The 20469-nt window shown below is 42.0% G+C and overlaps 1 protein-coding gene across 11 annotated transcripts; it reads left to right on the forward strand.

The window, feature by feature from the left end:
• The first annotated feature begins 77 nt into the window (after window positions 1-77).
• On the forward strand, window positions 78-20237 carry LOC124336947 (RNA binding protein fox-1 homolog 1-like). Of its 11 annotated transcripts, none has more exons than XM_046790903.1 (13): window positions 78-276; window positions 2381-2899; window positions 9912-10334; window positions 10513-10929; window positions 11407-11460; window positions 14315-14407; window positions 16221-16275; window positions 16348-16531; window positions 16607-16700; window positions 17677-17778; window positions 18778-18908; window positions 18986-19079; window positions 19156-20237. In XM_046790903.1, the coding sequence occupies exons 2-13, from the start codon at window positions 2630-2632 to the stop codon at window positions 19198-19200; spliced, it is 1962 nt and encodes a 653-aa protein (XP_046646859.1). In that variant the 5' UTR covers window positions 78-276; window positions 2381-2629; the 3' UTR covers window positions 19201-20237. The 11 variants fall into 11 exon arrangements, with proteins under 11 accessions (XP_046646859.1, XP_046646861.1, XP_046646857.1 ...); XM_046790901.1 differs by having other exon boundaries at window positions 79-276; window positions 18760-18908; XM_046790902.1 differs by having other exon boundaries at window positions 79-276; window positions 16607-16685; window positions 18760-18908.
• The last annotated feature ends 232 nt before the right edge of the window (window positions 20238-20469 follow it).

Below are 20469 nucleotides of genomic sequence, written 5' to 3' on the forward strand. Positions count from 1 at the left end.
GAAAAAGGGGGAGGAGCCGGACCCTCTGAGAAATTCTCTTTGGGATGGCGATACGGACGGTGGAATCGGTAGTCGAGGGTGTTGCTGCCAAGCCAGACGGACGTGCGTTCATTTGTTCCTTCTCTTGCAAGTTGTTTGTGTGTCGATTATTTGCCAACTCCATAGGATATTTGTAACTACACACACACACGCACACACACAATATCTACATTCAAAGAGATATATTTTTAGTCGCCTCCCGACCAGACTGCGACCGGCTGCGCACAACAAAAACAAGTGAGAGAAAATTGTATTTCTTCTTTTTTCCTTCTTCTTCTTGTACATGGCGAGTGGTGGTGGTGGTGTGTCTGTCTGTCGGCTAGGATCCGCAAGATTGGCCATGTGTGTTGTTACGACTTCCGGCCAACTCGAGTGTTATAATCCTTGAGAAAAATAAAAAATTGAGCCAAGACATTTTTTCAGTAGGTAAAAAGTAAAAAAGGGAAATTTTTTAAAAAGTCGCGTGAAAAATTCAACCGAGCGAAACAAACTAAAAAAAAAAGTAAATTTCGAAACTTTTTCGCGTGTGTGTATGGCGTCGCCCTGCGTGTCCAGGGCGACGACGCCGTCGGAGAGAGACGCCATTTCTCTTTATTCTCCCCCCTTTCCCCCTTGTACACCCCCCCCCCCCCACCCAGCACATATAGATAGATATCGACAACCGATAGATGATTAGATTGAGAGTACACACCCATAAGTCTCCAAGGAGAACTGGAACGTTGGAAGGACACACACAAAATTTGCTCCACTTCTATTTCGGACACCCAAATGCCGACGTGTTGGGGTGGTGTAGCACAAGTCAGCAATCAATTATTCAACACGACCGTGTCAAAACGTCAAACAATTTACAACTGAAAATGAACGTTCCATCTACATAATCTAAATTTACTTATCCACATAGAGCGCCAAAGCAAATTCTCCTGGATGTGTGTGTATAGACCTACTACACCATTACGTATATAGTGTAGGAGTCCATTAACCTAATGGCTTTCTTCCTATACCACGGCCAACTGATATAGTTAGACTAGCTGTTTGCTTTCGGTCAACAAAAACCAGGAGCTCTGGCGTTTCTTTTTGACGAATTACACACACACAAACCAGTGGCCTATATGAGAGACAATCAATTTAAAAGCAAAGAGAAAAATAATAAAATTAAACTTGGCACATTGACGGGCGTCGTGATAGTAGAGGCGAACTTTTTTTGGGGGAAATGAACTAGTTTCGTGCAATAAACCACACCGACGGCCATCATCATCATTAGTTTGGAAAAAAAAAAGGAGGATCCTGGACTTTTTCAGGTCTAAACTTTGTGCGGTTTTTTCTCGACTTTGGTCGCTAGATGTGTGTGTCGTCCCGCGTGTGCTCTTGCGGTTTGACTCTGTTAAGAAAAAAAGAAAAGAAGAAGGAAGGGTCTGAAAGTTATTTTTCTTCTTTCGTTCGGGTGTCGTCACGCAGCTCTGCGTTCGTTCACTGCCGACTGCACATGGCTGAACGTACTACTACACACACAATTCAGCGCCCAAGCTTGCCAGTTTCCATTTGGGAAATTGAAAATTCTATAGCTAGCCGAATTGAGTTCATTTCCAAGCCCCCCCGACACAGAGATACGAGCATTATTCACGAAATTTTTTAAAAAAAGAAGACAAACATGACAGTCGCCTAGTGAGAGAGAGATATTTATAAAAATTGGGAGACACATATAAAAACGGGAGAAAAGGGCGTTGTTAGAGAGGACGCTGAATTTCATCATCACTCCTCGTTTCCTTTTCGTTCAGCGTGTGCTGCGCAGTCAGACTTAATAATGTGTCCAAAATGCTTTTCAAAAAGAGTCCATTCGTCACAGGCGTTAGGGTGTCTCAGCAGACGCACATATTTCGGAGATTATCCATCATCCGTCTCTGTTGGATTTTCTGGGGAAAAAAGTTACATAACTCCCGCCATTTTTTTTTTTTTCAATCCTTGAAGTGAAATATGCCGTCTGCTATTATATTCACATCCACACCCTGTGGATGTCCGGTATATAGTTAAAACACATTTTTATCGCACAACAACAACACACACAAAGTCAGTGAACCGTTGGTCCATAATCTTGCTCGTATGTAACATAATAATAATGCTGGTTCATGTTGGCCTAGAGCAGTCCCCGGCCATCACCAGGCTAGCTGAAATGTGCACAGTAGTATAGCTAGGTAAATCCACTCAAATCATGTGTGTACGCACGTCACTGTCTCTTTTTTCTATTTTATTTACAAGTGTATGAAATTACCATGGCATTCGGCCAATCGGAATGTATTTTTTTGTCAACATTCTTTTTGTTTATTCTTTTATTCCATGTGTGAAGGCCATTCTAGCAGACAGCCGACAGTGACTCTAGCAGCCGACGCAGTACGAGACGCGGATTGAGTTTGTCATTTGTTCTTCATCTTGGCGCCCCCACCCCAATAAAATCTTGCCACCCTTCAACGACTACAAACGTAAACAGAACGTACACACATATATATTCTTCGCCCTAGCAGTTTATATTGGGTGTGTGTGTATCTTGTGTTGTGTTACGAGTGTGAGTGTGTCTTTTGGGGGTGGTGGTGTAATAATGGCGGCCTCCATTGCAGCTCTGCCAACAGCGGCGCACAATAACAGTATCAACAACAATGGTGGCAACAACATGAGTGAAAAAGCAGCTAAGCAATCAGAGCAGTGCAGTAGCAGCAGCGATTCGGAAATGATGAGCATTTCACTGCAAATGGAAGAACCCACCAACAATGAAATGACTTCCACTGGCAGCATCGCAGACGAGGCGTCCCCCATCGAATCATTGAAACCCATCATCACAATTAGCGGCAGTTTCACTGACGGTAACTCGGTAAGTACAATGTGGTGCTGTTTGCACACACACACCAAATCAAACACGTATACTTGTTAAACCAAATCTGCTTCTTTTTCGTAAATCTCTCTAGCTCCCTGCTGTTTGTTTAGGGTGTGTTCGACAACACCTCAACCTCCCACACTCGCAGACTTTCCTCCAAGCCTGTGTGTTTGTTTTTCTTCCCCGGTCCTGGGCTGTGTGTGTGTGTGTGTCCCTGTGATTACGGTTTATGCTGTTTGTTCAGGTCTACCACTCCAAAGTGTGATTCTGTTTCGCTTTTGGAAAACGACAGTAGCTGCAGCTTGTGTATTTGAAGGCAGCTCAGCCCTTTTTCTATTTGTAGTGGAAACAAATTGACTGGCACTCACAAACAGCCAGCCCATTCAAGAAAAGGGGGGCAGTAGCACCACTAAAGCTTCTCCATCTCTTCGTGTCAGTTTGCCCCTCCCAAATTGGGATCTTGATTGTTGACAGATCCTTCTTACAAAATGTGCATTGCAGCTCCACATTTCTTGCTTCAAGGCTGATTGACGTCGAGAGCTGACTTTCATTACGGCTGGGGAGACGCCAGCAGACGCCATTGAAGCGTCTTGTTTCCGTGTCGTCCCTCGACGACGACGACGACGCCCCTGTTTGATATGGGAACTTTTGGCTTCCATGTGTGTAACAGGATATCTGATTGCTTTCCTTCTTTGTGTTTTAGATATAAACAGTCGTCGTTTTGGTTCATTTGCCGCTCGGGGGAAAGAAGAATGTTTCCTTTTAAATTTCATTTGTTTCCACAACTTGATGGTTGTATAATGAGCCGCTTAATAGGAAACACAGGAGTCACTTTAGAAGGGGGGAAAAAGTTTTTCCAACCAATTCTTTCGGTAGAACTATCAGGAACTTTCTACTCTCTCCGAGCGATTAAGTCGCAGGGATTTTCCAATAATAGAACGGGCGGGATTGTTACGTGCGTGACGTGTAATACACGGTAGGAGGAGGAGGATCGATCGATTGGCGTCGTCGAAAGATCACGGAGACAGACGATTTTTATGTGTACATTTCCCTTTTTTTTTGTGATTCGGCCAATTGGAAGAGCGCCGTTTCCATGTGTGCTAAATCCCTACAACTTTAGTCTACGGTTGACAGACTCTCTGCCGAGATTCTCGGCGTGAGTGTAGCAACAGCAGTCAGCTGTGTAAAGGGTTAGTAAGGTCGTCCCGATCTGAATCAATCATCAGCTCTCTCTGCCGTGTGACGTCACACTGAAACAGCTAGCAGCCCGTCAAGATCGATCGGAACATTTTTGAAAAATTTCTTAGCCGTCACTTGTTAGTGAAAATTGCAGACAATTTCCAACCCAAATGGACAAACCGTTGGTTCTCCATTTGGTTTTCTTATTTGCTCACGCAACGAAAATATTTTTTTAAAAAAGAAAAATTCCTTTTTTCTTTTTATGGCGGAATCTTCTGCCCGGCGGACACACACACACAATGTGAAGGGGGGAAGGAGGCTTTTCGGTCGGGAGTGTGTGGAAAAGACAACAGCTGGGGTCGGTCTTGTCGTCTCCTTTCTCGGCTGCTGCTGCTGCGGCTCTCACATACACAATTCCGGAAAGGAGGGCAACGACGTTTCATATAAATCCTGACGACGTAGACAGTATTTTCCCATCCAATAGGAAAGCCGCAGGATATACAAAAGAGCCCAGGATAGTGGTGTGTGTGTGTGTTGTTGACTTGTTCCTGGGTTCGGCCATTTAAAAATGGACGCTCCGTTTCTTCTTAACTTTTCTGTTTGAATCATTTCGTCTGGTCAAGGCCGACTAACTGTTTTTCGAATTTCGCGCCATGACTTGGTAGATTTGAAATTCGTTTTCGGGACTGAATATTGACGTAGCCTTTTTATTTTTAAATAGCAGCAGCTTTTTTATTTTAAAAAAGATTGTCAGCTAACACAAAAATAGGATTCCAGCTTGGCTCGTCGTCGTGAAAAACGCATTACACAGCGTTGCTGCTGCGGCTGCAACAATTTATTTATTTAAATTTGACGAGAGAGTCTCTCTTGTTCAACGCCATCAATTCTCTTTTCTTTTCTATTCGCTCGGCTGATGATGGATTCCACTTTTGTCTAATTCCAAGCGATTCACAAAAGAGATGAATGCATTTTTAACGAGAACATTGCTGACGACGAATGTCCATAAATCTATAAAAGAAACGGAACGTAACACACACCCAGACGTTTTTTTCTTTTTCCAAAATGGCGTTCAATGATTCAAACGACTTCGTGTATATCTCCATCTAAGTATCGATCGGGAGCCTCATAATGCACACAATTTCGTCCCTTTTTTCTCGTTTGAAATCCTCCTTTAGAACATGATCTTTTCAATTTGAATAATGGAATCGGCTTTTCTCGTGAATTCTCGCTCCCGCGTTTCATGTTTTTTTCTTTCTTTCCTCAGACTCTCATCTCTTCTTTTATGCTGCGTGCTGAGCTTCGTTCTGTTTTTTGTTTGTTCACGCACAATTCCCGAGAGAGTCTGAGCAACTCTTCGGAGGCCTCGTTTGGGCGAGAGAAGATAATGGTGGCCGCCATCTTTGTTGTCGAGTTTTGCCACCACCACCTTTTGTCTTTCAGAAACATAAGTTTGGGAGAGATTTTTAAGAAAAAGAGACATTTAAAAATGGCTAATTTGGAGGGAGAGATTTTCCAACGGTTTCAGCACGAGTCACACACGTGGTCTCTAGGGGGTGGATCAATGTATCGATTGATTCGTCCAATCAATTTTTTTTTAATTCTGTAAACTGGTAGATTTTTCGAAAACCAGTTGAACTAGTTTCAATTCAATTAGAGAAAATTTTTTATCAAATTATCTCGACCACGTGCTTTGATTGAATTGCGAAACGTGGTTGAAATAGCCAACGACATTTCCACCCACCCATGTAACCCCCCTCTTGTTAAAAATCAACCACCCCCTCCATTGAGCCAATCAAAAGTCATTTAGACCTACGATTCTCATTCGTCCAAAAACAAACACGAGGGAAGGGGTAAGCACCGATCTCCAAGATGAGCGAAAGAAAATTTGTTGTCTGTGGTCAGTGAATCGTTTGGGAAGAAGGTGGTCGCGTGTGTGTCGTTCCTCAATGTCGCCCTCATCATCCGCTGCCACCGCCATGTCGACGACCACCACGTTGACCATGTTCGAAACGTGTTGCACGATGGACCAGTGGCAGCAGATCGGCTACTTTACTTACAAGGCTAAACTAAGACAGGATATTAACGACGATTGGATCGATATCGATCACGACATTTGGGTGAGTTAACCGGTTTTTTCTTTTGTCTCTTTTTTTCGATCGAGTTGCCTCCAGGGATCCAACACGTGGGTTTTTTGTTCTTTCGTGTTATTGAAATATTTTCATTCGGTTTGGAAATTGTATTTTATCTTTTTTGTCGTGAACCACGTGCTTTCCTCGGTATTTGTTTTTTTAGCCGATTTGCGAGCAGATCCGATTGTCGAGTGCTACCGGTTTTTATTTTATTTCTTTTTTATTGGATTTCGTGCATTGGAATTTGAATCGTGAGCAGCTTTTTTTTTCTTTTTTTTTTCATTTCCTGTTTCTCTTGTTGTTTTTTTGGTTCAATGTCGTGAACACGTTGTTCGACACCTAGCGGACAATGTTCGATTCTCTTTTTACGTGCGTTATTCCGCCACCGCCAGATGTCAGGGCGAACAAAAACATCTTCGCTCGGGGGCCTTCCTTTGTGTGTCAAATGTAATCGATCGATGGCTTCCTATGCTGACCAGCAAAGAGCAGCTCGCTGATTTTTGTTCCGATAGCCTTTTTTTGATCTTGGCCAACTGGCGAAAGATATCGGCTCTTTGGTGAGGGTCCCGCATTTTTCGTTCAACTCTTTCTAATGTCTAATCGCCTTCGTTTGATTTCCTAATTCCTGTCATGTCGGGAAAAAAGGCTTCCCATTTGTTTACGTCGGGTTTCACGATCCTCTTTTCCCACTTTGTTTTGGTTGTTTTTCCCATTTAAAAAAGGAGCGTGGAAGGGAGTAGAGATTAGACTTGAAAGTTTAAGGAGACTCACGGGTTTATTTTTGCTTTTTGTTAAAGGAAACTAATTGACTCTACGCAAACTTTGCCGAGCTCTTCGCCAAAGCGTTCGTGAGTGGGTGGGATTGGCTGGAGTGGATCAATAACGGTCATTATGCAGTGCAAGTACAAGTCAGCGAGCCCCTTTTTTGTTTCCCCTCACGTATACTTATTCGTATTGGATTTTCTTTAAATCAATTGCAACGGATGAGTGGCGCATTTCTCAACCATCGCAGTAAAGAAACAAATGAGATAAAAAGATCGCCGCCAATATTTCACAGTCACAGTGTTATTGATTAGATTCTTTTAGACACATATGGCTGAACAATATTATCGTCTGGTGAACAGAAAATAAAGAGAGAAAGGGAGGTTGTTAAAAGAATCATTCGGGTGTTAATGACAGGCAGCTGTTTTTATTCCTCTAGGGGGGGTATAGTAGTCGTCCCTTAGGAAGTGGGTAAATGGCAGGGGGTCATCTCGGTCGTCTAGTTTCCGCCCGTTTTCCCACGTCACGTCAGTCAACTGTGCGAGCAATAGATGGCGTTTAAATGGCGATTGCCCATCGGGATCCATACCAGTGGTCCATCCACTGTGTAGGAGAGGGGGGCGGAGTCTCTTTTTGGGCATGCGCTGTCAACAGGAAGAAAAGCTGCTGCTTCCAACCCTACCAGAGACTCTTTACTACACAAGAGTCGTAGTAGTCGGCTGGTTTTACACAGACATGCTTCCATGTCCCTTTTGAGTGGTGTGGTGTGTTGTTTTTGCCTTTTGCTCTAGATTTTTTCCTGTCCGACCCAGTAGAGAGTGGCCAACGCTGTTTGATCGACAATACAGTCGTCTTAAAAGTGCTGTGATTTAATTTGAAAACTGAACGAATTTGATTTCGAATTGAAAAATTTATTTTTCAATTCGCCAATACTAGAAAACAAGAAACGAGAAAGTTTGACACGAGATTTCTATCAAGTGTGTGGGTCAGTTAGTTTTGATTGATTTGATTTGGATTCCGAATCGAAACCCCCAACAGCCGCCAAACTGTGGAGCGCCGGAGCATTCTTCCTTCCTCCGCAAGGAGTCTACTATCCGGTGAATTTTGCTTTTTTACTTTTTCTCTCCCCTTCTAAGATTTATATTTATACACACATTTTGGTTGCCCTGCACTCGTATGTTGGAAAGAGGCTATTTTTAGGCAAGGACAGAAAAATTTTACGTGTGTGTATTTGCTTCTTCTTGGGTCATGTGTGGTGTGTCTGTACATCTGGAACTGTTCCAGTAAAACACTCTGGGACCCTCTCTTAACACACACAAAAAATACCCAGTAGCTTTTTGGGTGAACATAGACTGGGGAGGAAGGGGGGGTTTTTCAGATGGGGGAAGGAAAAACGGATGGAAACATCTGCTCTGCTTTTTTATTTTATTTCCTTCCTCATCTGTGCGTACATATTGCAGCTTTAGAAAAAGAAATTCTTTTCTTCTGAAATTCTTTTATTTTTCTTTTGGTGTATAATAATGAAAAATTTAGTTTGTGAGTTCTTTTTTGGTCGCCATGGCGTCATCGTCGTTGACTCAATCAATCGGTAGCTTCCTGCCCCCAATGTGGGAGGCTTATTGCTTTTTTGGAGAGGGGGGTCCTGTCCGTTTCGTAACGAACCAGATCCTGTGTAACAAGCCCCTGACTTTTCTTCTTCTTCTCTTCGAAATTGCTGGGTAGAGAGAGCCCGGTATTTTTGTAAAAATAGAATCTGTCTGTGTGTGGGTTATTCGAAAGAGGCTGCTGCTGTGCTCTCCCACAGACTCTCTTGTGTTCCTTTTTTTTTTGTTTTATTCTTTTTCCCTTCTTGTTCTAAACCCCGTGACGATGAGATGAATAGCTGTGCTCCAGATGTGCATGTGTCCATGTGGCTGGGGCATGCTACCGGAGACGCGGGAGGAGACCATCTTCTTCTTGTTGATTTTGGGAGATTTTTCTTCTTCTTATTTTACAACGGGGCAGTTGGGGCTGGTCGTCCTCCCTTTTTAAATTTAGACCTCGTGGGTGTGTGTGTGTGTTAAGACATACAGACTAAAACACATCTGGAAGTCATCCAAAAAGGAGAGCACAAGTAAAGCGAGGAGAGAGAAAACGGCAGTGTGTGTGTACATCTTCTTCTTCTTCTTTGCCCCATCCGCTCCATGAACTTTATTGATCCGCCGACTCCGTCGCCGTCGCCGCCGCCATTTCTCTTTTCCCTCCTCCCCTCCTCCACCCCCCCTCCAGTTTGATGACGGATGGATGGGTCACACACACACACACACACACTATATAACACTGTTGGTCTCCCGGCAATGCGCCATAAAGGAATAGGAACAGACACACACTCACTCGAAAATGGATCGTCGTCGTCAGCCGGAGCTTCTGGCAGTGGGATGGATACGGATGTTATATGCTGCTTCTAGCTTTTAATTTAATTGTGAACAGGCCAAGTCAGGAATCGGGGTGTGTAGTGTGTGTGTGTGTCAAAGTTGGGGAAAAAGTAAGGAAGGAAGGAAGGATGAAAGTGGAAGAAAAGGCCAAAAAAAGGTCCAAGACGAATAGTAGAGAAAAGAAAAAGAAACGCAATGGTCGATCGATGGCGGCGGAATCGAATTTCTCTCCTTTCTCCTCCCGACCTCCTCCTCCTTACTCCCACCCCCACAAAAATAAAAAGGCAAGTGTGGGGGGGGGGGTCCAAAAGTCAGTCCGACATTCAACACGAAACCGGCGGCGCAATGTCGGCGCCATACAGCCCATGTTTTTGTCAAGTGTCGAGATTCAATTGAAAAATTCAAATTGAAAACATCCCAGGAAAAAGTTGTTCTATAGCCACCCTCTTGTGACTTATCACCTGTGATTGACGTCACTGAAGATTCATTTTTGGCTAACTTTTTTGATTTTTGCTTCTATTGCAGCACATGGTGCAGGCCGGATTGGCTCCGCCCTATGCCCAGTACGGACAGGGCGGAGGTGATGCAGCGGCGCTGGCCCAAGCGGCTGCCCAGGCGGCGGCTCAGGCAGCGGCGGCCCAAGCGGCCGGTGTCGCCGTTCCGACCAGCCAGGGCCCAAACAATGTCGGCGGTGGCGTAGGTGGCGGCGGCCCCAACTGCGGGGGCTTGAAATTGGAGAAGGACGACGCCAACGGATCCATGGCCATGACCATGGCCTCGACCAGTTCGTGTAATACTTCAACGTCCACGAGCTGCGTCCTATCGGGGTCAGTGGGAGTGCCGTCACTCGGCTCCCAGGCCGCAGTGGCAGCCGCTTTGGACAGCCTTTCCGGCGGAGCCGCAGCAGCTGCTCTTAGTCTCGGAGGCATCGATCAATCTTCACTAGCCGTAAGTAACACACACACATACTCCACTATGCTGCTTCTTCTTCTATTGTTGTACAGTCTCGTGAACTGTAACCAACCAGTCGACCACTAATTGAAGACATAAAACCCGAAATTGATGGCCAGAGTCGGTGGCGCCATCCCTTAGCACTGACCTGATTCACATTTTGATTTTTTTCCAGGCGGAATTGAATGCGGCATTCGGATTGAACTTGTCGCATCAGCTAGGAGCCGGACAGCAACAACAGCAGCAGCAACAGCAGCAGGACGTGATGGTGGGCAATGGTGATGTCAATGGCGATCCTAGCGGTTGCGTAGCGGCCGCAGCGGCTGCGGCTCAGGCCGTGGCGGCTGCCACCAACACGGGCTGCTCGGTCTCATCCAGCAACACAACACCAACGTCCGGAATGATCACCACCATTGACCTGTCATCGGGATCTTCGTCATCGGTCGGCGTCGGCTCTGGAGTGGTGGTGCAGACGAGCGGAGCCGGAAGCGTCGCCGGCGGCTCTTCCTCTCCCAAAGAGATGCCCAAACGCCTCCACGTTTCCAACATCCCCTTCCGCTTCAGGGATCCCGATCTGAGAGCCATGTTCGGGGTATGTAGTACAACAACAACCGATCCAGCCCTTCTAGCATCTATATATTGTAACAACCGAGATCAATAACTTCCTTGTTCCGGATTCAAAGCCCAAAACTACTGGCAGTCGTCGTCGTTGTGTTGTTTGGCTGGCTGGATCCGTCCGGGCGATCTAATGTATATCACATGTATATATTATACATGTGATGATGGACGGGAGTCGGGAGGAAGAAGGTTTTCGCCTGATGGGGTTTCTTGTTATTGATCGATGGTTATATATCCCTTTCCCCCTACTCCTTGTCCGCCCTCATCAATCAATTCCGGCTGGCTTTCTTTCTCGTTAATAACAAGTCCGGGGGAGTGTGAGAGACAAAAAAAGATAAAAATAAGTCAATCACATCATCCCCCCTTTTGTGATTTGTCACCATTATCTTTTTTTTTTGTGCTTGGCTTTGGTTAAGTTTCTTAATTCCTTCTGATTTGTATCTGTTTACAGCAATTTGGACCCATCCTCGACGTGGAGATCATCTTTAACGAGCGCGGATCCAAGGTAAAACAAACGAGAAAACGCGAAACTTGATCACCGTTGTTCTTGATTTATTTATGTCTTGACTTTATTTTAATCATAACAAACAAAAAGAAAAAGTTTTGTGATTCTTTTGGGCCCGAGAAAAAATGATTGTCTCTCTCCCCGGCGAACACAAACACACACACGAGACTTTTGTGGAATGGGGGGGGGGGAGATGCAGTTTAACTTATTAATTAAAAATCAATTGTGTGCCTTTTTTTGTTGTTTAAGAAAAAAAGGGGAAACAACCTACACAACAAACAACAAAAACAATTCCGTTTTTCTTCTGTATTGTATTATTTTATAGGCCCCCCAAGGCTGTGCAACAATCAAAAAATCTGTGATGATGTGCAAACACAAAATCAGAAAAAGAAACGAAACAAACAAATGAGAACACACGAAGTTAAAAGAGAGAGAACACAAGGGCGCACACACATACAACAAGCGTCAACGTGCGCTGGTCTGATTTTTAACAAAAAGACTGCGGTTGTTTCGATGTGTGTTTTGACAGGTATTTTTTGATCTCCCCGTAATGGTGATATTATGAATTGGTGATGCACGGCTCTTTGGCTCACTCTCTCTCTCTTATCTCTCTCTCTCTCTCTCTCTCTCATTTCTAAATCAAAATTACCTCCCTTGTTTTTTTTTTATTCCATCCTTGTACATATCTCACTATTTTTTTAACTGTTGGAAGAAGACAAAATCATTTTGAGCTGATCACGCAAAAAGTCACCAAAAGTTGTTTAGTAGAAGCCCGAGAGGTGAGAGCATTTTTGATGAGCATATTCTGTCATGTGGTACTATATAACCGGGTAACTTAACTCCCCCTTTTTTCTCCTCCTCCAGCTACTTATTTGCTACTTGCTCTGCACACCACTGTCGGTTTTTCTGTCTTTATATCTATACATGTCCTTTTTATTTACCAAACCAAAAAAAGCTAAAAGCATTTTAAAAGTAAAAAAAAGATAATTGTTTTTTATTGGGAAATAGTCCGTGTGTGTATGTAATTTTTTCGGTTTAATTATTTTTCGAAGCTTTTCATTTGGAAACTTAAAACACAAAAATTCCCGATTGTTGAAAAAAACAAAATCCTTTTGTTTGTGCCTTCTGACATGTGGTTGCTGGGATGTGGGTTTACTTGGCTGCTGGTTATATCTCCCCTTTTTCTATCATTCCTCTTTTTCCCGCCGAAAAAATTCGAATTGGAAAGGCTTATTTTAGATATAGAGTATTTAACACCAACCGAAAATGATCTTTCCTAGACGATTAAATAAGGAATCAATTTGGAATGCGCGAAAGAAAAAACTAAAAGACACGAGAGACTTGTAAATGTTTGCGTCAGTTTTACATTTTTTTTTTTTTTTTTTTTACTCTGTTGGTTTTGTTGTCTGATTAGCCGGGGAACGTTCATCCGCACTTCCGGAAATCTTCTGGGATTCCGTACATGTATATACTTAGCTATTCGATTCCGCAACTTTTTTTCCCCTCCTACTCCCGTTTATTGATTGTTTCCTATTTGCATTATTCGTCTCGGTTTATTTTTATTTTATTCTTGTGCGAGGGGGGGGGGCAAGGGGGGAGTATGCGGTTCTCGTGAAATAATCCATTTATCATTTTCTTTTCCTTACTGCTCCGGGTTTATTATTTGTGTCGCCGACGACGATCGGTCGATCCTTACACACTCCCATGGCGCCCATTTTATCGATCCTTTTCTTTTCCTCCCTTCGTGAGTGTTCGTTCCACCCCCCACCAATCTTCTTCACGAGCAGACACCGGCGCATGCAGATGATCATCATCCTTACTCCCGCCCCTTTTTTTATTTCTTTTCTCCTTCTTCTCATAGCTGCTCCTCTCTCTACACACTCTTGTATTGATTTTTGTCAAGAGAAAAAGAAAAAAGTCATTCCACAATGCTATTTATTTCGGGCTGTTGTTGTTGTATTTGTGTAGAGACTTTAGACAACAACTAAACCAATCGAGGAAGAAGAGGGGGAGAGAGAGAGCTAGAGAGAGCGCAACAACACGCAATAAAGAGCTTCCAAAATGTTGTTGTTGTTGTTTATAATTGAAATTGACCTTCTAGAGGTGGATATGCAGAGGGGGCATGTGTGATGTGGTGCCTGATGTTTATTTTTCTCTATATGCGAATGGAATTATTATTTTTTCCTCGGAAACACAACCACCACCAAAAAAAAAGAAACAAAAAACACACAAATATTTTATCCCCTATTCTCCCTGTTACGGTGGAAACTTGTGGTATCTTATCGAATGCTGGGCATTATACTTCTCTCTTACTATTATATATACATCACTCTCTCTCTCTCTGCTGCTGCTGCTGTGCTACTTTGACTTGTTGGCCAATCAATCGATATTTACATGTATGTGTGTGTGTCTGTGTGTTTGAAAAAGACAAAAGGAAAGACAAAAAATCCCGCAAAATTTACCCTGGCCGAATTGCAGCAACAAACATTTATATATCTCTTAATCATTTTTTCGAACGATGCCCCCCTTTTATTTTAATTTTTTTTTTTTTTTTTGAACTTAACTTATTTATTATATTAGTCTGTTGTCTGATGTTTTATTTGTACACATAAAAATTTCCCTACTGGGTGTTGTTGTTCGTCAAGCCTTTTTTGAAAGAAAACATTCACAATCTCTCTCTCTCTCTCTGATTTCCCTAGGAGGAATTTCCCCCCTAATTTAATTGATTTTTATATAAAAGAAAACGCGCTCTTGAAATTCTCTCCAATTTGATTTTTAATTTGATTGATCATTATGATTTTTTTTTGTATTTTTTTTTTTTTTTTTTTTTTTTGTATTTTGTCTTGGCATGCAGGGGTTCGGTTTTGTAACGTTCGCAAGTAGTGCTGATGCGGACCGCGCACGAGAGAAGCTTCATGGCACCGTGGTTGAGGGACGCAAAATTGAGGTGTGCATGATCTTGATTTCCCTTTAAAAAACAAAAAAAAAAACTACTTCAACAACTTTTGAAAAACCTTTTGGACAACAATTTACCCCCCCCCCATCGACTCAAATGTGTTTTTACAAAAATTCCCTTCACCTTTTTCATTTACCACCTTCACCTGACCTTTTTAATTATTTATTTGTTTTACCCTGATAGATCTTTCTGTCTATAACCACCACCTTCTATCATTTTTGTTTACTGACTTGATTAACCTTTCGCTTCAGTTTTTATTTTATCCGAGAAAGAAAAAAAAAGGTAGTCGAAGCGCTTAAAGTTCAGATTGAAATGGAACTTGAACGTGCCAGAAAACCAATTTTTTTTTTTTAATTTCGTTACAATTAATTTTTTTTTCTGTGTGTGTGATCGGGGAATTTATTTATTCGTCGCGGGAATTTTGTGTGAATTTTTAATTAGCCAGAAGAAAACCAAAAAAAAAAGCTAGTGGAAAGTCTTTTGCACCCCCCTTTGTAATTCACACGTACGTTTTTTGGATAGATGTTTTTTAATTTCTTCTGGTGAATCTTCCTGATCGATGTTTTTCTACACTCTCTCTCTCTCTCTCCACAACCAGATTATTTATTAATATTTCCCCCTTACGTCCATTCCCTCGAAGCTATTTTTCTGCTAGCCATCCGCTGCTATTTACATACTATATAAAATACGTACCGCTGCTATTAATTCATTTTTGCTACTACTTACTCATATCTCTGAGAATTTGTACGTATTTCAAAATCATCCAAACATTTGCCTGATTCGTGGCTGTGGCCGAACACCCAAAAAAGATTGAGCTCGGTTGTGTATATTTTCGTTTTTTGTGGAAATGGATAGACACACACCAAAAAACAAAGCAATCAAAAACACACCATTTCTATATCTATATTTCCCTTAATTGTGGCGTGTGCGCGTGAATTTGCAATTTGTTCATTTTTCATTTGGAATCGTCCATTTTTCATATATCCGTCTCGTCGTTTGTTGGCTACCGAAGTTAGTTTTTTTCTTTTTACTTCATTTCCTTTCTCTCACACAAAATATCCCACCAGCCAAAATCAAAATTTCGATTGAAAGAAAATGAATTGTCATATGATTTGTTTTTAATTTTAGATCGTTCACAGTTCACACTTATTTTCTTCGTGTCGCATTCGTGTAGCTCCTCCCACATAAAAACAAAGAAGAGTCTTGCTGCCTTTTTTCTCGAAATCAAAATGGAAGAGAAACAAAAGCGTGAATTTTTTCCTTGATCTCTCTAATCATCTAATAATTACGCGCGTAGATTCAAAAAGGGGACGCTCTGTTCTGCTAGGGCTAGAAAGAAATGTGTAGGCTTGACCGTGTCGTTAACAAAGAACATTTATATTTATTTTCCTTAATTTTTTTTTTTACTTCTTATGATTTTGCACGTTATCCTTCTTCTTTTAATACTCTTCTCCCGAAAAATGCAAATAAGTTTGTTAATTTATTTGTTTTTTATTGTCTTCTTTCTCCGTTTCTCCTTCTGAATGAGTTCGATTGATTCAATACCCTTTTTTTTTAATTATTAATTAAATTCCTCACCCTCTTTCCTCCTACCTCGTAGAAAACTTGTTGTCTTGTGTGATTGTTACAATCTCTTTCCAATGCCATGATGTTTGTTCATTTTTTCGAAATTGCGCGAATGTGGTGGTCGCACTGGCTAATAATCTTTTCTTTCTCTTTTATTTTTTGTTTTGTTCTTCGTCGTCGTCGTCCACGTTTGCGTGGCTGTGTGTCTTGTGTATTTCCCCGTACCTGTTCCTATTAGGTCAATAACGCGACGGCCAGAGTACAAACCAAAAAACCCGCCACTCTTCCTAACGGTAAATTTAAAATTCGAAAAATTCGCGCGCCAAAAATACAACATTTTCAAAATGTACTAATTTCTTATGCAGAAGAGCAAGAATTTAAGTCATCCCAATTCCACTTGGGACTGGAAGCCGCTGCAGCTTTGCGAGGCGTTGCCCTTCAACGCGGACGGGTCCAGCGAGCCGCTGCGGCCGCTTCCTACCCTGCAGCTGCTGCCGCCGCTGCTGCCGCCGCTATGGCCCGACCTCAGCTCACTGCCGCTTCGCTACAGTACGTCACATTTGATTCCCCCGAAGTGAAATCGGCGCTCGTTACTAAATATTCTTTTTTACAATCGACTCACAGGGGAGCGTACTACGATAATTTGATGGCCCAGGTCCAAGCCCAAGCGCAAGCCCAGGCCAGCGACGCCTACAGACTGCAGGTAGGACAACAATATGTAATAACCATTTTCTAAAAACATTTTTATCTTTATTACTATTACTACTACTTCTTTTCGGGTTGAATTTTTGATCGAGTTGTACATGGAAAAATCTTCTTTTTTTTACCCGTTGGTTATTAACAAAAAAAAACAAATGGAAATTTAATTTCCCTTTTTGAAATTAATTATTGACGCATGTTTAAATAATTGAATTGTTTTTGGCACGACAAATTTCGTCGGGGCGATTTTTTCAAATAATTCAAGAACGTTTCAATTTGTTCAAAACGAGCATGCAAACTGGGGTAGCTAGATATTAATTACCATGTCGTCGATTCCTAAAAAAACATTATTAAGGGGGGAATTTACTCATTTTGGGACTCTCGTTTGACGTGGGAGGGGCGTCCCGACGAGCATCAATCATCTCAAGATAATTAATCGCTGGGAGATAATCACTCTGGGGGGGAGGAGGGTCTTAGTAGAAAAGCTCCCACTCGTCCAAGGCAATGTGTAGATTACTTTTGATTACTTATTAACAGAATTAGCGTGCGTGTCTTTTCTTTTTGTGTGTGTGTGTGTGTTGGTTTGTTGTCTTGCTTTGTTTGTTTGATATATATTCTGCCGGGAGGTTTATGTCATGTGCGCGCGCATTTCGATTTAACCGAGTAAACCATCACTCACTTTTTCCATTCTTGGGGTCTAAAAATACTTGACTTATTGCCACACATATTTCTCTTTTAATTAATGATGAATCGGGAATTTATAATTAATTTTTTTTTAAATTAAAAAATTACTTTTGCAAAAAAAAAAAGAATTGATCTTGGTTGTTGTTGTTGTAGCCACGCGCGGGAAATTCAAAATTTCTTTTTTTTTTTCTTTTTCTTTTTTTTTTCTTATTGCCTTTGGTCGAAAAAATTTTCTTTTCCCTCCCGTCCGTGTGTTGCGTCCTATTTTGGCGTGTGTGTCGTCGTCGTACCCCCTTTGTGTCCGTCTGCAGCAGCAACTGGCAGCAGCAGCCGCCGCGGCCGCCGCTACTCAGCGACCGCCCACTCTCTCGCCGTCGCTTGCATCCGTACTGTCACGCAACTCCCAGTCCACAGTAAGTGGCTCCAATCAAAAGAGAGAAAAATGACAACAACAACAACAAATAACAGAGCGCACAAATTTCAATCGGAGAAAAAACGAGAATTATTTTCTCATTATTGGTTTTTTTCATTTCATTTCAAACTTATTTTTGGTTAAAATTTTTATTTAAAAAAATTAAGATGATTGGTTTCATTTTTTAAAATTTCTTCTTTTCTCTTTCGGATTTTGAGGAATTCAATTGATGAAATTTGCATTTTGCTTGGGCACGGACTTTTTTTTTCTTTCCCCCGGTTGAAATTAACATTCATGGAAAGGCGATGTTGGGTCCGTGTGTCTATCCAGCTGATTGGAAACCAAATTTATTTGGTCTCGATAGAGTTCACACACTTTAAAGAAAAGAAAAAACACGGACCAACCATCGTCTTTGGTATTTTTGTAGATGATATTCTTTTAGTCTACATCCCCCCCCCCCTTCTTCTTCTTTTATTTGGTTGTTGTTGGTCTCCCGAGTGTGTGTGTGTGTGTGTAACCCTTTGGGTTTTCTTCTTTCCCCTTTGGGTCGTTTTGATTCAGGCATGCCGCAACATTCCTTTCATTTTAGGTTTCTGTCGGAAATTTATTTTTCTTTTGCCTGGGTTTTCTATCGCACCTTGTTCTTAGGTCCTTTCTATCGGAACCCCTTTTTCTTTCTTTCTTTATAGTCGTGTGTGTGTGTGTAAAAAACAAAATGGGGGAAACTCGCCATTTATGCGTTTTCTCTTTTTCTTTTTTATTCATTTTTGTGCACGGACCGATGGACTTAACCAGAAACGATTTTCTTATTCAACTTCCTTTTGTTTTCTTTTATATTTTTCTTTTAAAAAAATAATGGGGCGAAGAAAGCAACTGCGATTGAAGTGAAATTGTGATTTTTGTGTGACGTTGATTTTTGGGTCTCTCGTTCGATGCGTTCATCTTTTATTCTTTTTTGTTTGTGTTTCCGCGCAATGCGTTGACGTCGCAACAAATTCAGGCGGGCTATCTGAGTCAGGCCGCCGCTGCTGCCAATTACACCGCGGCGGCCAATGCGGCAGCCCGGGCTTACGGAGCCGCTGCAGCTGCCCAACCTTCAACAATGGCCGCCTACGCTGCCGTCCCCGCAAAGTGAGTTTCCCCCCTCAAATGATTCCCACATTCGATTCGTTTATTCTGCAACATTTATTTTTCAAAACCAAATTCAGTTACGGAGCCGATCCGTATTTGGGGCACAGCATCGGACCGGTGCCCACGTACGGAATTAGCAATTCCGCCGAACTGCAATCCGTCAACAAATTGGTACGTCAAAACAAAAAAATTGAATCGAAAATTGTTCGATTTAATTCATTTTGGTTTTTTGGGTTTATCCCCGCAGGCTGCCATGTACCGAAGTAGTTACAACAGATTCACACCCTATTGAGAGAATCTCCCGGAAGTGAACGACGTCGGTGAAGAAAAGAAACAAAAGAAAAAAGGAGGGAGAGATATAACAAATTGAGTAAAAAACCAAACCCGACCCGCTGCCGTATTTTTCCTTTTTAATTGTTGAGTGTTTTGGTGTGTGTGTGTGAGTGTGTGGCCAGTAGTCGTTTCCCTTCCGTTCGTTCGGTCGTCTCACACGAAAAATCACCAGCGCGCACAAAAGACAAACCAAAAAATAACCAGCCCCGAAACGCACAAAAATTTCTCACATGTGGTGACACATGGGGGGGCCGGCCCAAAGTATTTCAACTTTCTCCTTTTTTAATTTTTTAAACCAAAAAAATCAAGCACAACAACTGGGAGAAAGAAGAAAAAGAAGAGTGGGCAGTTTGTTGGGTCCCTCGGTCCTCTTTTTAATTATTTTCTCGACTCCTGAAATTTTGTTTCTCTTCTCCTTTTTGTTTCACAGTCAAAAATTGTGTTGGCCTCTCTCTCTCTTCGTTCGAGGCTTCCAACAACAAAAACGTATACCAAATAAGAGCCTAACGGACCTCGTTTTCCTCTTTCGCTTTCTCCTCCTACTCGCCTCCACGCCCAATTTTCAGAAGAAAAAACAAAAATTCTCTTTTTTTTTGATATAACAAAAAGATAAATTACTCGGAATCGTTCGTCTACCCCCCTCATATTTGAATTTACTCAGATGACGTCCCCGTACACACAAAACAGAAGAAATACTCTCGAGAGTGATATAATATTTAACAGAAAAACAAAAAGATGCGCACGTGTATTTGTTTCTTGACACACAAATTCTCCTACCGAGTTGACTCGATTTTTCTTTTAAGAGAGGAGAAATTTAATTTTAGCACAAAACAAATTAGCAGAAAAATTGTATTTCTCACGCTCTTCCGGCTCAAACGACGATTTTTTTAAATTATTTTTATTTTCTTGTTTTGGTGTTTTGACGGCCAGTCGAGCGGCTCTCTCTCACCGAGTCCCCTCCTCCTCTCTCACCTGTTTATTTCAAAATCGTTTTTTTAAAAAAGAGTAACACACACATACTCAAGGCAGCGCAAAAAAAAAAAAAACGAATACTCATCCTCCTCCGTTTGTTCCTTCTCTTTTAATTTTTGCGTGTGTCTATTATTTTTTATTATTGAATCCCCCATTTTTTTTTAAATCGATATTTTTAATTTTGTCTCTTGTGTGTACCGCAGCTGGGTCTCACTTACTCCGTTTCCTCTTGCCGCTTTATATACTCATCACTCGG

This window comes from Daphnia pulicaria, chromosome 4, assembly GCF_021234035.1.
Source record: "Daphnia pulicaria isolate SC F1-1A chromosome 4, SC_F0-13Bv2, whole genome shotgun sequence".
Taxonomy (NCBI): Eukaryota; Metazoa; Arthropoda; class Branchiopoda; order Diplostraca; family Daphniidae; genus Daphnia; species Daphnia pulicaria.

Bases quoted from the DNA above. Each gene is read 5' to 3' on its own strand.
- LOC124336947 (XM_046790901.1), top strand. From the start codon at position 2,630: ATGGCGGCCTCCATTGCAGCTCTGCCAACAGCGGCGCACAATAACAGT. The intron at 10,335-10,512 runs GTAAGTAACACA...ATTTTTTTCCAG, and splicing joins TCGATCAATCTTCACTAGCC to GCGGAATTGAATGCGGCATT. The intron at 10,930-11,406 runs GTATGTAGTACA...ATCTGTTTACAG, and splicing joins ATCTGAGAGCCATGTTCGGG to CAATTTGGACCCATCCTCGA.